At 50.2% G+C, this 15,911-nt stretch overlaps 2 protein-coding genes across 4 annotated transcripts in view; one reads left to right on the top strand and one right to left on the bottom strand.

Annotated features, from left to right (window-relative positions):
• Positions 1 to 3,845, top strand: part of SPIDR (scaffold protein involved in DNA repair) — a 324,477-nt gene extending 320,632 nt beyond the window's left edge. For 2 of the 3 annotated variants that reach the window (XM_079795887.1, XM_079795886.1), the window contains exon 20: positions 2,415 to 3,845. In XM_079795887.1, coding sequence (XP_079652013.1) covers positions 2,415 to 2,579 — 165 coding nt within the window. In that variant the 3' untranslated portion in view covers positions 2,580 to 3,845. The remainder of the gene's footprint in view (positions 1 to 2,414) is intronic. The other variant, XR_013814915.1, reaches the window with a different exon arrangement.
• Positions 3,846 to 3,992: 147 nt separating this feature from the next.
• CEBPD (CCAAT enhancer binding protein delta) lies at positions 3,993 to 5,337 on the bottom strand. The gene has a single exon (XM_079795889.1). The coding sequence runs from the start codon at positions 5,143 to 5,145 to the stop codon at positions 4,360 to 4,362; it is 786 nt and encodes a 261-aa protein (XP_079652015.1). The 5' UTR covers positions 5,146 to 5,337; the 3' UTR covers positions 3,993 to 4,359.
• Positions 5,338 to 15,911: the final 10,574 nt, after the last annotated feature.

Below are 15,911 nucleotides of genomic sequence, written 5' to 3'. Positions count from 1 at the left end.
ACAGGCACACACAGGCACGCACACAGGCACACAGGCACACACACACACACACACAGGCACACACACAGGCACACAGGCACACACACACAGGCACACACACACAGGCACACAGGCACACACACAGGCACACACACACAGGCACACAGGCACACACACACACAGGCACACACACAGGCACACACACACACAGGCGCACACACACACACACACAGGCACACACACAGGCACACACACAGGCACACACACAGGCACACACACAGGCACACAGGCACACACACAGGCACACACACACACAGGCACACACACAGGCACACACACACACAGGCACACACACAGGCACACACACACACAGGCACACACACAGGCACACAGGCACACACACACAGGCACACACACACACACAGGCACACACACACACACACAGGCACACAGGCACACACAGGCACACACACACAGGCACACACACACAGGCACACACACACACACACACACAGGCACACACACAGGCACACACACACACACAGGCACACAGGCACACACACAGGCACACACACACACACACAGGCACACAGGCACACACACAGGCACACACACACACACACACACACAGGCACACACACAGGCACACACACAGGCACACAGGCACGCGAGGCGATTAAGTGGCAGAGCCCACAGAGAAGGGGCTGCTGCCCGTGTCCCTGCCCAGCCGGGCTGGTGGCGGCCTCTGCACATCCTGTGCTCGCTCTCCGATGGGCAGCCTGGCAGCTCCCTGGTTGCCGCCATCTCGGCGACAGGCCATCTCGGCCTCGTAGTGGGCCCTCAGGGGATGACCAGGATGGGCCATAAAGTGGCGTCTGTATCACACATGATCCCAAGTGCAGAAAGGCCTTTGCCACCATTGTCCTCAGATATTTCAGCTCCATCACTTCCCGTCTGGACCAGCAACTCTCCCTCCCCCATCACTCCATTCGACCACTCTGTGGACCTTGCACGAACTTTTACTGAGAATGAAACTCTTTAGAGATCGCATGAGTGGGCTAGGCATTCCGCACCATGCCCGCCTCCTAGCAGAAGGAAGGGGTGACAGTGAGCCGCCGTGAGAGCCGTGCTCACAGCCAGACTGATCCTGGTACTTCTTGCTTCCAAACAAACATCTCACAGCTCAGTGGCTTCCACGCTTACTCTGTGCACAGGCCTGTGGGTAGGACCGGGTTCTACCAGGACAGCTCGTCTCGCTCCAGTGGGCGTCAGCTGGTGGCCAGAGGCTGGGCTGGAGTCCCAGAAGGCCTTCGGTCCCCCGCTGGCTTCTGTGCTCCGATTGGCTGGGACCTGCCCGGCTCTGGCCAGATACCCACCCAGCACGTGTCTGGGTCCCAAGAGAGGCAGGCAGGAAAAGCCGGGCACCTGGCCTGGCCACGCTTGGGACTGACTCAGTGCCCTGTCCACTGCACTCCGTTCCTGAAAAGCGTCACTGAGCCCAGCTCAGACCCAGTGGGGGCACCGCGAAGCCACAGACACGTGCCTACGTTGTAAAACATGCTGAGCAAAGCTCTTGTAGAGATCTGTCAAGGGTCTGGCTCAGAGAAGTGAGATGCTCCTGATGTTGCTCTGCAGGTGGCAGCAAAGGAGCTTCTGAAAGAACAGGCTCCTAGGGCTCCCGCCTCCAGGAAGGCAGAGGTGATGCACCCAGTGTGCCTTAGCCCACCTCGGCCCCGGAGGCAACGTTCTGAGGTTTGATCTAGAGCACGCATGTGAAACTCGCGGCCCACAGGCTGCATGCCTCGTTTATTTGGCCCGTGTTAGCCCTTGAGTTTGACATGCTTGCTCTAGAGAGACTAATGAGGGCATACCACACCTTCCTAGTCTGTTTTCATCAAGAGATGAAACTTGGCCCAAGATGAACTGATCACCATAAGATGTTCACCAAACAGAAGGCAAATACAAAGCTTTTTGCAACACTCACTATAAGTCTAGAAGAAATAGTACCCCATTGAAGAGGGAAGTTTAGGGGCAAAACACCAGAGAATCCTTTGACCAGAAGTGTTGCTAGATTGGGGAAGTGTCCCAAAGGAAGTGGGAGGCAGCTGCAAGCATGATTCGCGCCCAGCCCCAGCCTTTGCAGCTAATAAACAGGGCTTGTCCCCCTGCGAGTCCTCGGCTCCTCTCCCAGGGCAGCCAGCTGAGAGGCTTATCACTGCATCCACTAACCAACATCAGTAACCTTTTAAATGTTCTTGTGGAAAAACACAATTCAGTTTTCAGAAAAAATTAGTTCCTTCACTTGCCATAATAAATCACAGCCCTTTTTTCCTCCTTACCCATGTTGTTCTCAACTATGTGAAGTCGTGTTGTGTTGTTGGGAACGAAACATGCAGGGCTATTTGCTTTAACCAGCATGCCTTTTATCACTGCAGGGCTATGAAGTGAAGAGCGTCATCGGAAAGGAGGTGGGGTTGTTAAGTTGTTTTGTCCAGTCCGTAGCCACCCACCCGACCAGCTGCCTGGGATTGGAGGAAATCGAGCTGCTGAGTGCAGAAACGGCCTCTCCAGGCACCACTGCTTGTCCTCGGAGTCAGTGAAGTCCGAGGTGGCTGCCAGGGTGCTGCTGGCGGCTTGGTAGTTACTTGTTAACTATGGGCAAAGTGAATGTATTCTATGATCTTGAAATGGAACTTACAGTTTTTCTGGGGCACATGTCAGTAAAATGGTTTTGTAAACTATAAATCAAAATACTTTTTTCTACTATATATATATTTTATTACCTTCCTGCAAACTTAGGGACATAACTGTTAATAAAGCTTACATAAGCTTGAGGTCTTCGTTTTGTATTTACCTTAGGCAATAATATTAATGTAGCAGGAGAAACTATAATTGCAATTTTAGAGTTTTTTAAAATTTAAATTTTATCCTCATTCAACATGCTTTTCTTGTAGTTTTTGTTTAACATTGCCCCAAAGAATACACTGCAAAGTTTAACCCTTTGTCCTATGCTGTTATATTACTGTTCTGCTACAATAAATGTCCAATCTAAGCATTTTGCACTTCAGGGTTTTTTGTTTGTTTTTATTTGCCTTTTAGTATTTGGGGGGAAATATTTTAGAGAACTTTATCAGAGGTACAAAAACGTTGTCCATAAAGTGTGAACAAGTTAACGAGTGTAATTATAAGGACACCGAACAGAGGATAGTTAGCTCGCACGATAGCCTGGATGCTGTGGGCAGAGAGCCGAAAACACAGACTGAAGAGGGGTGGGTTGTTAACATTTGCTTTGTGGGGAGAGATTTAAATTAAAAGCATGAATTTATTAGCTTTGGACACTAAAGGTTTTGTTTTCTCCCTTATAGCGATATAATCCAGACGGGCCATAGTTAATGACATAATATAGACGCAGTACCCCAAATCGTGCCCACTGTCACTGGGGAAAGGCCAGGGCTGTATGATTTGTCCAGAAACTCTGGAACAGAACGTTGTGGGGTCCTTCTCATCTACACGACTGTTCTGCCTTCCTGCGCACTCGGAAAACCTACTGAAACGGCCCTGAGACCGAGGAAAGTGAAAGCAGCCCGTCCCAGGAGGCCAAGGAGAACTCAGACACGCGCTGAGAATACCCTGAGCCGCCCTCCCCTCGCCCCTGCAGCAGCCCCCTCCACTCGGGAGCCCCTCGGCGGTCCCCCGGGGTCCCCGGTCTGCGGAGAGGGTGGCGGTCAGCCCCTCCCCAAGGCGGGGTCCTGTGTCCGGAGCACCTTCACCAGAACCTGCCAGCTGAACGCGCTCAGTCGCGCTGCGCTGGGCTCAGGCCAGTGACACAGACCGTGTGGACGGGGCCGTCGGGCGTTTCACAGGCGGAGCGGCCCCCGCACAGCCCCGCGGGCCTCGGGGTGACACCTGGGCCCGCGGCCTCCGGTGCCGCCGCGCACCTGGGACTGGAACGCGCCTTCCCGGCGGCTCCCGGGCCCGGCGGGCAGGAGCCACGGCGAATACAGGAAGCAGGCTGCTTTCAAATACTCCTTTATTCTTACAAATGCCGTAAAAATTAATATAAAAAAGTGAGCATGCTCCGTCTTTCCCTCTTATCTACAATACAAAGGATTGTCTTAAAAGTCTTTTTCAAAGTACCTTAGCTGCATCGACAGGGGTAAGATGTAGAAAAGCCACCGTTATAAAAATAATTTAAGGGAAAATAAACAAGTGTCGCTCCTCTGGAAGTTCGGTGGTGGCAAGTCCAGGCCGCAGCTCCCCTGCCCTCGGGTCCCGGGAAAGTGCGGCGCCGGCGGCTCGGGCCGGGCAGGGCGCGCCGGGCTCCGCGCGGCGGGTCTGAGGTGTCCGTCGGCGTCTCCCCGCGCCCCCGCCGGCCACGCGTCACCGGCCGTCGGCGGCCCCGGCCGGCAGGAAGGACGCGCCGGGCAGCTGCTTGAAGAACTGCCGGAGGCCGGCCAGGTCCCGCGTGAGCTGCTCCACGCGCTGGTGCAGCTTCTCGTTCTCGGCCGACAGCTCCACCAGCTTCTGCTGCATCTCCTGGTTGCGCCGCTTGGCCTTGTCGCGGCTCTTGCGCACCGCGATGTTGTTGCGCTCGCGCCGCTGCCGGTACTCGGGGCTGCCGCGGTCCGGGCCCCTCTTGCCGGCGCCCTTCTCCCGGGCCGGGCCGGGCGCGGGACTCGGCCCCGGGCTGCCCCGCGGCGGCTCGGGCGACGTGGGGGGCGTGGGCTGCGCGGCGGCCGCCAGGCTCACCACGGTCTGCGCGCAGACGGCCACCTGCGCGGGCAGCAGCGAGCCCGCGTCGCCGTCGCCCCAGTCGGGCTCGCGCTTGAGCGGCCGCGGGGCGGCGGGGCCCGGGCCCGGGGGGCGCGCGGGGTGGCCGGGCGGCGGCTCCGGGGCGCCCGCCGCGCCCGCCTTGTGGTTGCTGTTGAAGAGGTCGGCGAAGAGCTCGTCGTGGCACAGCTCCAGGGTGGGCACGGCGGCCATGGAGTCGATGTAGGCGCTGAAGTCGATGGCGCTCTCGTCGTCGTACATGGCGGGGGCCGCGGCGCCCGGCTCGCTGGCGCGGGCGGGCTTGCAGGTCCGGCCCGGCTCGTAGAAGGGCGCGGGCTCCGCGGGCCAGGGCGCGCCGCGCGCCGGGCCGTCCAGGCTGAAGAGGGCGGCGCTCATGGCGGCGTCGGCGGGGCTCCGAGGGCGAGCGCGGCTGTCACCCGGGGGGCCGGCCGCCGCCGCCTTTTCTACCCGAGCGGACGCGCAGGCCCCGCCCCGGCTCCAGGCCGCGGGGCGCCCGGGGGCGCGGAGGGGGGCGGCGGGCGGCGGCCTGGGAGCCACCCCCGGAGCCGCCCCTTGAACCTTCGCCCGCCGCCGCCTCGCTCCCCCGGCTCCCCCCGCACGGCGCTTCCTCCCGGCCCCGCCCGGACCGGCCCGGGCCGTCCTGCTGGGAATGGCCCTCCCTCCGCCCGCGCGGGGCGCTCCCCCTTCCTGTGGGTGGACCGGGCGCTCCGCGTCCTCCGAGCCCCAGTGCGATCGGCACCAGGCCGGGCCGTGGCGCGCGTCCCGGGCCGGTCCCCAGAGTCAGAGGCGGGAGCCGGGGGCGGGCGGCCCGGGCCGGGGGGCCGAGCAGGGGACCTGCAGACGCGGGCGTCGCTCGGCTCCGCAGCTGCTGCCTCCGGACCGCGGGGAGCGGGACGGAGCGCGGAGGGGTCGCGTCGCAGCCCAGGCCGCCGGCCGCCCCGTCGGCTGCAGCGCGAGGCCGGGCGGGACCGGGTCGGCTCCGGACCGCACGAAGCACCGGGGACCCGTGGAACCGCACTGCGGGCGCGCCCCGCTCCAGGCCGCGCACGGCCGCTGCTCCTAGCACTGAAGCAGCGCCATCTAGCGGCGGCGTCTTCCTTCAGCCCGAAGTTCAGTTTGGGCTTTTTTCTGTTCAGTGTTTCAGACAGATGTTCTTCTGACTAAAGCAGCGGGGCCCTCGTTAGGAGAGAAGGGTTACACCAGCAGGTCTGGCGGGGTATTAAGTCCGTAGCCCTTCACATTGACAAATGCTTGAAAAGACAGTATGTGTTGTCTTAGTTCGCCCAGTTTCCTGCAGTTGGGGGCAGGCAGTTTTTATCAATTCCTTTTAACTGCCCCTATTCAGACCTGGGCTCCAGCTCACATCTGTTCTTGGCTTGGGCTTCTCATTCACCACGCGTTGGGTCCAAACACCAAGTGATCCACAAACTGCTACCAGAGCTTCTGCCTGGTAGAATCACCCCAGAGGTAGATTCTAGGGACACGCTGGGGTGTTGGATGGGTTTTCTAGAAGAACAAGCATGTTGCTTTAGAATTACCCACAGGGTACACAGTGTTGGTGTGATACCATTAATCGCCTATTAAGGGTAAATAAAGACCAGGAATCCACATAATGTGGGTTCATGCCCACCCAGGGCAAAGGCCTAGGACAAATTCTTAGTTCTGTTTATTTAGGAAGCCGTGAAAACACTATAAAGCCTTCTCCAGTTAAATTAGGAAATGAAAAATGTATGTGGAAGGACCATATTCTCAAAAATAACTCAGTGAGATGATTAGTACATTCAGATATCAGAGTAAATATATTTGCTAAGACGAAGTTGAGTTTACAAGGTAATGCTATTGAAGAAAAACTGTTAGAATGCCCTTTGACATTTTGGGATGGGCTTGAAAAAGATGCTAAGCCTACATTTTCGTAATTAAGAATTTTCTTCCCACCCAAACACTAATTTGAAAGAATATATGCACCCCTATGTTTATTGCAGCATTATTTGCAATAGCCAAGATAAGGAAGCAACTCAAGTGAATAAAAAAGTTGTAGTACACATGTACAATGGAATATTAGTTAAGTATAGATCTAGAGTGTTATTCTAAGTGAAATAAGTTAGAGTAAGAAAAATACCATATGATTTCACTATATGTGGAATCTAAAGAACAGAAAAAAAAACAAAATTGAAGCAGACTCATAGATACAGAGATCAGAATGATGGTAGCCGAGGGGTGGGGGTTGGGGAAAGGTGGGAAGGTAAAGGGATTAAGAATACAAATTGATTGTTAAAAAATAGTCACTGGGCCCTGGCTGGTGTTCTCAGTGGTTAGAGCATTGGCCCACACACCGAAGGGTTGCAGGTTCGATCCCAGGCACCTGTGCAGCTTTGGTGCCGGAGGCAACCAATCGATATCTGTCTCTCTCCCCTCCCGCTCCCTTCCACTCTCTAAAAACCAATAGAACAAATATCCTCAGGTGAGGATTAACAGAAAAAAGTCAAGTGGCTGTAAAGCACAGCATAACGAATATAGTCAATAATATTTTAATAACTATGGTGCCAGAAACTGTCAGGGAGAACACTTTGTAAAGTATATGATTATCTAACGACCATGCTGTACACTGAAACTAACACAAAATAACACTGAATGTGGACTGTGATTGAAAAATAAAACTTAAAAAATCATTCCATTTAATATAAAGAATTTTCTTGCCTTTTCCAGAAAAAGGGGGAGGAGAGATTATAGATCCGCAATAATGGATTTGTTATGACATTTGAGGGCAAATTAAAGACTTTTTTAAAAAATAATAAAACAACTTAAAGTTTAGTTTCTGTGACAGTAGTTCATAGTCACTTCTTTGAATGTCTCCACTAATAATTTATTCAAGATAAAGATGAAGTTGTTCTTGAGCATTTCTCCTTGTTAGAGATGTTTCCAATAATTCTTCGACCCTTCCCTGGACTCTGGTGTTCCGAGTAGAACCGTCACAGGGAGGAATCGGTGAGAAAGCATTCCCGTTGGGAGCTTTGGATTTCCCTGTGTTTGCAAGGACATTCCTATGTTGAGCACAGCTGAGTTGTACACGCGGACGTTCTAAACACATCAGTCCCTAGAAATTCAAGCGGCTCAAAATGCTTAAAACGTGCTCTACGATTACTAAGCGCCACCAGGGTTAAAAGAAACAACTGGTCTTTCCCTGCTCATCGTAACCTGGAGTGACCACAGCTCACTCACATGCGGGCTCGTCCTGGAGGGCTTCAAACGGGCAAGACACTGGGCAGAGCAGTCGTTCGAATTAAAGTCTAAAACAAGGAAAACGGCTTTTGAGCAGTGCTATCGAAAACAAAATGAAGTTCCAAGAAGAAAACTGTTGATGTTAGCACCCTCTTCTCAACTAGCAGATTAGATACTTTCGTTAAACTTCTGCTTGGAGCTAATTTTAACTTTAGGGTATATTTCCATGTGTCTGTGTCAGACGGTACAAATGCAGTCTTTTTTTAATAAACCTTATTCCCAGTGTATGAGTTTGAATAAAGGAAGACAAAGGTAAAAAGTAATAAACCCAGTGGGTGTTGGGGTCACAACATCCTTTGCCCTGTGGACGCCTGTGTGTTTTATTAAAAACGGGGCAGACATTTCTGCATTTACTCCAGCCTCTGGATCGAAGAGACTGAGCCCCCGGATTACGAAGCAACCAGAGCTGAACACAGGTATTTGATTCTGCGGGTCAGGTGTCCAACTTCCATGTTCTTGCTCACCTTCCCATTAATAAAACACGAAGGAGAAGCAATTTGTCTTTCTAGCCCACATTCTTGTCAGGTGGATTCCTCCTTCCCTTAGCTCACACCTGTCAGCCCCGCCTCCACCTCCTGCCTCCGCCCAGGCACTTCCTGGGTGGCACTTGTCACACTTGCTCCCCCAGGAAGGGCACAGCAGGCTTGCACGCACCAGCTCCCCACCCAATCCACTCTCCAGATGGCTGCCAAGAGATCTTTGAAGAGGAAGGTTCTGCTCCATAAAATACTTGAGAGGTTCTTGGCCAACAGAATGGAGTTTCAGTTTTTACGTGTGAGCCCTCAACTGCCCAGTTCTTTACTAGTAAATCTGTTTCCTACCAGAGCAGCAGATGCCTGGCTCAACTCTGAATTCCCCCACAGACCTACCTGGCCCCTGTTTGTGACGGTGATGGTCCAGGTGAGAGCATTCTGCCTCCCCTCTCCTGTTTGGCTGGCAAGACCTTCCACCTGCCAGAGCCTTCATAAAATAGCACCTGTCTGTTGCCTTCTGTCACATTAACCATTTCCATATCGGGTTCCTCAGGATAATTCATCTCACATATTGCCAAATATCAAATGCAGATATTTGAAAATTTCATATTTTGTTGAAATTTGGATGCAAATGCCAATCACCATTGTCCAAGGTGTCAATTACAATACGTGGCCTTGCCTGCATGTGTGTGTAAGGGGATGGGAGTGAGACCCTAGGGATAATAGTGGGGAGCTCTCTTCTAAGGAATTCTACATCACCAACTCTCTTGATCAAACAGAGAGCAGTATTGGGCATAAAACCCAAATAGCAACATCTCTGATTTTAAAAGTGACTCAGAGGAGGGAACCTCAAGATGGCAGCAGAGTAGGTGGAAGCTACACTCAGGTCCTTTCAGGACCAAAATGGAATTACATCTAAAATAAAGAACAATCATCCTGAGTTACCTATGAGACGAGCTGGACAGAAGCCTCATAACCGTGGATTCACAGCAGCCGCATCGGGACCAGTAGGAAGGGTGGAGATGCAAAGAGGACTGGCTCTGATCCCGCAGGGGGAGGATGAGTTCCAGAGAGGCATGGGCCTCAGCCCCAAGCCAGGTTCCCCAGCCGAGCGGAGCGCACCGGAGCCTGAGGGGGTGTCCACATAACCCCTGGCTGTGAAAAGCAGCAGGGTTCCTGTCCACCCAGGAGAGACTGAGTCTGGGAGTCTGGGGGAGACACAGGCACCCTCTTAAAGGGTCAATGCACAAAATTTTGTACACAGCCACTCACACTGGGCTCTCACAGAGGGAGGGCATAGGGAAAGTCTAGGAATTGTTGCTCTGGGAGGGAGCTGTGCTGAGTCATTCTCCCATATCAAAGGTGCCATCTCTCTTGAGTGGAGCACTCCCCTCCTTGTGGCATCAGCTTGAAGGAAAGCAACAGCCACACCCTCTGGACTCCTTCTGCCCCCGCTCTCCCCCCACCCCCCCAACCCCCACCCCCGTCCTGTGGAGCTTGTGCCCTGCTGAGGAGTTAGCTGCTTTGGCCAGAGTGTAGGAGTCAGGGAGACTCACCGGGTGCTATGACTGAATGGTCTGACTTTGGGGCCTAGGCCATTACCCCATTTTCTTGGCACTTCCTCACCATGGAAATCCAATAGAACCACCATCCCAGTTTCCCACAGATCCAACCAACAGACTCCGGAGGCCCCACCTGCCTGAATCCTAGTGGCTTCACCCTGCCAACGTCAGGAAGAAATTCCGGACAGACTGAGTCTTGTGACTCTGGAGTGAGGTCCACACCCACCACCACCCCTGAAGCCAGGCCAGCACCCCCCCCCCCCCCCTGCCTTGCAGGAAACCACTAGTCCCAGCCTCCCACGTCTGCCAGGGGCTTTCAGTGACTGAGCCCAACAGGCTGTCAACAGGCAGAGGCAGGTGGAGGCGGGTCTCAGGATGACTTGGGGCTTTTGCTGATCGGCCCCTGGAACCGGTACTGGAAAAAACAGCCTACCTTGGTGTGCAGTCTGGTCCTTCCCATGTGCACCCAAGACCAGCAGAGACAGCCACAAACTGTGGGTCACTTGTAGCTCCAAATGGCTTGTTCAGGGCCAGCCACAGATAGCATCTGACATCGCCTGCACCAGTCCCCCCCCAGAGGGTCAGCACCCACAGGCCATGCCAGCTTCAGATGACGTGAGAGCAGGATCTAATAAGCTTCACAAACAGCACATCCGAAGGGCGATCTCGGCAGCACCAGGACCTGCCGAGGCAAATTCTGCTCCCTGTGGTCACATCTGCACAGCAGCTCGCATCCACGGCCAGGGCTGAGCCTCACCACCAGCCAGCCTGAGGGTCAATAAAAACCAACAAACAGCACGTGTTGGAAAGAATCTGTAGAAAAGGGAGGGAACAACACTCGGGCACTGTTGGTGGGGATGCAGATTGGTACAGTCACCATGGAAAACAGTATGGAGTTACCTCAGAAAAATGAAAAATGGCACTGTCTTATGACCCAGCAATTCCACGTCTGGGAATATATCTGAAGACACCAGTGACACTAATGTAAAAGCATATGTGCACCCCTATGTTCATTGCAGTGCTATTTAAAATAGCCAAGATTTGGAAGCCGCCCAAGCGTCCATCAGTATTCCGTACATTTACACGATGGAATATTAGCCGTAGAAGGACATTTTACCACTTGAGACAGCATGGATGAACCTGGAGAGTATTATGCTAAGTGAAATAAGCCAATTAGAGAAAGACAAATACCATGTGATTTCACTTATATGTGGAATCTAATAAGCAAAATAAACTAACAACGTGGAGAGAGCCTAGACCGACGGCTGTCAGAGGGAGGAGAAACTATAAAAAAAAATCCCATTTACTATTTCAACAAAAAATAAGGTATCCCTAGGAATAAATTTAACAAAGGAGGTAAAAGACCTATACTCGGAAAACTACAGGATGTTGAAGAAAGAAACTGAGGAAGATACAAATGTGTGGAAGCACATACCGTGTTCATGGGCTGGAAAATTAACGTCATTAAAATCGAGGCCCCGCCGTCTGGCCCCCGCGACCCGCTACCGACCAATCTGCCCGGCACTCGCGAGCACCACGCCTGGCTCCCCAGCGTCACCGCTACGAAGAACGCGGTTCAACAGCTCCGGCCGGAGGCAGGGCTCCACCGCGTGAAGGTTTGCCAGGCAGCTGCAGGTTGGCAACAATTGTGTCTGCAGAATGCTCAACATGACCCCCTGCTGACGGGAGTATCTTCAAGTACCAATCCCTTCAGACCCCAGAAAGTTTGTTCCTTTTTGTAGTAAAACGAACTTTGAAGGTGTTCTAAACCACTTTTCTTGAACCGGTGAATATTCAGAGAGCGCTAAATCTGAAGCCTGTACAAAAAGCTTACCCTCTAACATGTACCATACTATACAGACTTCTGCTTTTGTCAGTCCTTAACATCCACCTCTCTGAATTTTCATGAATTTCTATTTCCCAAGAATGATTATTTTATATACACTGGCAGCAGCATACAAATAAAATACTTAGTATAAAAAGTAAAAATAAATAAAATAAAATCGATACTGTTCTGGCCAGTGTGGCTCAGCCGGTTGGAGTGCCGTCCTGTGCACCAAAAGATGGTGGGTGATTCCCAGTCAGGGCACATGCCCAGGTTGCAGGTTTGATTCCTGGTTGGGGTGCATACAGGAGGTAATTGATCAATGGTTCTCTTGAAAAAAAAAAAAAAGTAAAATGTCCATATTACCCAAAGCAATTCATAGATTCAACGCAACTCCTAGTAAAATGCCAATGGCGTATTTCACAGATCTAGACTAAACATTCTAAAAATTTACATGGAACCAAAAGACCCCGAATAACCTCAGCGATCTTGAGAAACAAGGACAAAGTTGGCGGCATCCCGTACAAGATAAACCATACTGCAGACCTTGTCATCCAACAGCCTGGCAGCGGCACAGACACGGTCCTACAGATCAGTGCCCAGAAATAAGAGCCGGAAAGTAAGCCACGTCTCTATGGTTACTCAATGTTTGACAAAGGGGTCAGGAGCACACCATGGGGTAAAGGCAGTCTCTTCAGTAAGTGATGTTAGGAAAATTGCATAGGTAAATGCAAAAAAATGAAACTAGACCACCAAGTTACACCAGACACAAGAACAAACTCAAACCAGATAAAAGGTTTAAGTGTACATCTGGAAACCACCGAAGTGCCCATTAGTAACTAAGGGGATAAAAAAAAAATCGGTGGTACATTGATACAATGGAATACTATGAAGCAGTGAAAAAGGATCTCTTATCCTTTGCAACAGCATGGATGGACCTGGAATTATTATTCTAAGCAAAATAAGCCAATCAGAGAAAGACAAATACCTTATGATCTCACTTGTATGTAGAATCTAATGAGCAAAATAAACTGATGGACAAAATAGAAACAGAGGCATGGATACACGGAACAGATTGGCAGCTGTCAGAGGGGAAGGGGGAAGTGGACACTGGATGACAGAAGGCGAAGGAATTAGCCAAAGAACATAGATGCATAACCCACAGTCAGGGTGACCCGTGTGGTGATGGCCAGAGGGAAGGGGTTTGGGGGCTGGGCGGAGGGGGGCAAAGGTGGCATGAGAATGGAGACACCTGTAATAGCGTCAAGAAGAAAAATAAAGTAAAAAAAAACAAACCACAGTTTGTTTAGAGAATAACTAGAGTGTTGCTCTAGAAAATGTTCTGGAGAATAATTCCTGCTTGTCCAGGCCTGGTCACAGGCAGCCTCTCCTGGGGCCAGTGACTCCCTCGCTGGACATTATGGGGTGTTTGTGTACAAGCACTACATTTCTCAGTCGTAAACTCTTCGTAGTTGGCTTCTCAATCAACTCATCTCTGTGCCTTATCCAGTGATCTGCAAATACATATGGGAACTCAACTTAGAAGTTCTTGACAACCACGAGTAACAAAAGATCATCTCAGTGGTGTCCCAGACCATGCCTTCGCAGGACCCTCCAGGAATCAGTACCTCCACTGAAGCAACCAATAAGCTGGCCAAAACAATGACCGAACCTACGTTTGTTGGACTCTGGGTTCTCATCCAGTTCTCCCAGAAACAGGCTGGTGCCCCACAGAGGCTGTGAAGATCTGATGTGCTTCAGGTTTTTACTTCCCTACCACCCCCACCTCCCAGCTTTCAGAAGTAACCATAGCGATAGAAGTTCTTGGCGTGGCTCACTGGTGCCAAGGGAGAGGGCCGGGGCGGGTACAGATGTGGACCTTGTTTCAAAAATAACCGCTTGTGCCTTTCACCGGTCTGGCAGTGGCCTGAGGGACCGGCGCTGTTTCCTTTTGTTGTGCCCTCAGCCCAAGCAGCTTTCCGGGAGGCAAGTGTCAGGAGCATGTAAACACCTACACTGCCCCTGGGTTCTTGGTGAGGAGGGGGAAGATGGGGGAGTAGCAGATGGGATCAACAGCCTGCACAGGAGCAGGCTGGGAGGATGATGGGGTTCGAATAAGGCTTTACAGGCCTCTCACGCCAATGTACACGCCACGCCCTGAGAGAACCCGCGCCTAGATCTATAGCTAGTCCTTGGGCTCCAACAGTGAAGGCTCTGGCGGGGGTGCAGACAGCCTGGCCGAGCACCCAAAGGGGGGCCCCAGTTAGAAGCCAGCCTGCGAAGTGCAGGAGAGGTTTGTTTTCTCTTTTTGGTGCCAGATGTTTAAGCTAAACAGGGATTTTGGTGATCACATATGACAAGGAATACAGTCATTCGAAAAATAAAAAAATAAAGCGTTTGGAAAAGCCAGTCATAAATGGACAATTACAACCCTCAAAAAAGCAACAGCAAACTGTGAGGGAGGGAGGAAAAGTGATTTCAAGAGTTACTGCGTTACGATATTCTAAATGTTCAATTTTCAGCAAAAGATTACAAGGCTTACCCAGGAACACAGGTGAAAGAGGCTACCTAACTAAATACTGGCTTGTAACTGTTTTTGATTATGTGATTTAAAAGACAAATGCATAAAACAGTAATTATAAATCTATGTTGATGGGGATACATTACACCAAGATGTAATGTGTGACGACATAGAGTGGGAGAGAGAATGGGGCGTTATAGGTGCAGAAACTAAATTAGTATCAACTCAAAACATTGTTATAAATATAGGATGCTGATTATAACCACCAGGGTAACCACTAGAAAAAAGAACACCTTAAAAACATACAAAAAAAGAAATAGGGAATTCAAGTGGTACCTTAGCAAAATCAAAAGAAAACAGTATTGGAAGAATGATAACATAGAAGACAAATAGACAAATGACAGAAGTGTAGAAGTATTTCCTAATCAGAAATCACTTTAAATCTAAGGATTAAACTCAGCAATTAAAAGGAAGATAGTAGCAGAATGGATAATAAAAACATGATCCAATCATATACTATTTGCAAGTGACTCATTTTAGAGCCAAAGTTAAAAACAGATTGAGATTGATAGGTTGGAAGAATATATTTCATGTGTTAATAACCAACAATAAGCTGGTATGGCTACTAATACCAGAAAATAGACTTTAAATAAAAACTTGTCATGAGAGACAAAGAAGACATTTTATATAGATAAAAAGGTCAATCCACCAAAAAGATATGACAATTATAAATATACATACACCAAACAGCAAATCCCCCATATCTATGAAGCAAACACTGACAGAACTGAACCACAATAAAGGTTGTTAGATATCAATACTCCATGTTCAATAATTGATAGGCAGAACATCTACAACAAAGAATAAGAAAACAGAGGACTAACAAGACTTTAATGAACACTCCACCCAACAAAAGCAGAACTAACATTCTTCAAAGTACACATGGAAAATTCTCCAGGAGAGGCCACTGAACAAGTCTCAATACATTGAAAAAGACTGAACCCTTACAAAGTATCTTTTCTGACCAAAATGTAATGAAGATAAGAAATCAATAAAAAGGAAAAGTGAAAAATTTTCAAATATGTTGAAATTAAACAACATACTATTAAAACAACCAAATCAAAAATGAAATCACAAGGGAAATGAGAAAATACTTTGAGACATCGCAAACAAAACACAATATGCCAAACCTTAAGGAATGTAACAAAAGTGATGACCACACTTTAATGCTTACATTAAAAAGAAGGAATACTGTACTGCAAACAAATAACCTAACTCCACACATTAAGGACTAGAAAAGAAGAGTATACTAAGCAAACTAAACTTAGTTTCCAAAGCTAAAAAACGAAGGAAATAATAAGATTATAGCACAGACGACTAGGTACCAGTATCCCTTATAAGTATTGATTCAAAAATCCTCAACAAAACACTAGAAAACAGAATTCAACAGCATAATATTAAGCTTACTCTCCATGGCCAAG

Source organism: Cnephaeus nilssonii (genome assembly GCF_951640355.1).
Source record: "Cnephaeus nilssonii genome assembly, chromosome: 18".
Lineage (NCBI taxonomy): Eukaryota > Metazoa > Chordata > Mammalia > Chiroptera > Vespertilionidae > Cnephaeus > Cnephaeus nilssonii.
This window is presented reverse-complemented; position numbering and strand designations above follow the sequence as displayed.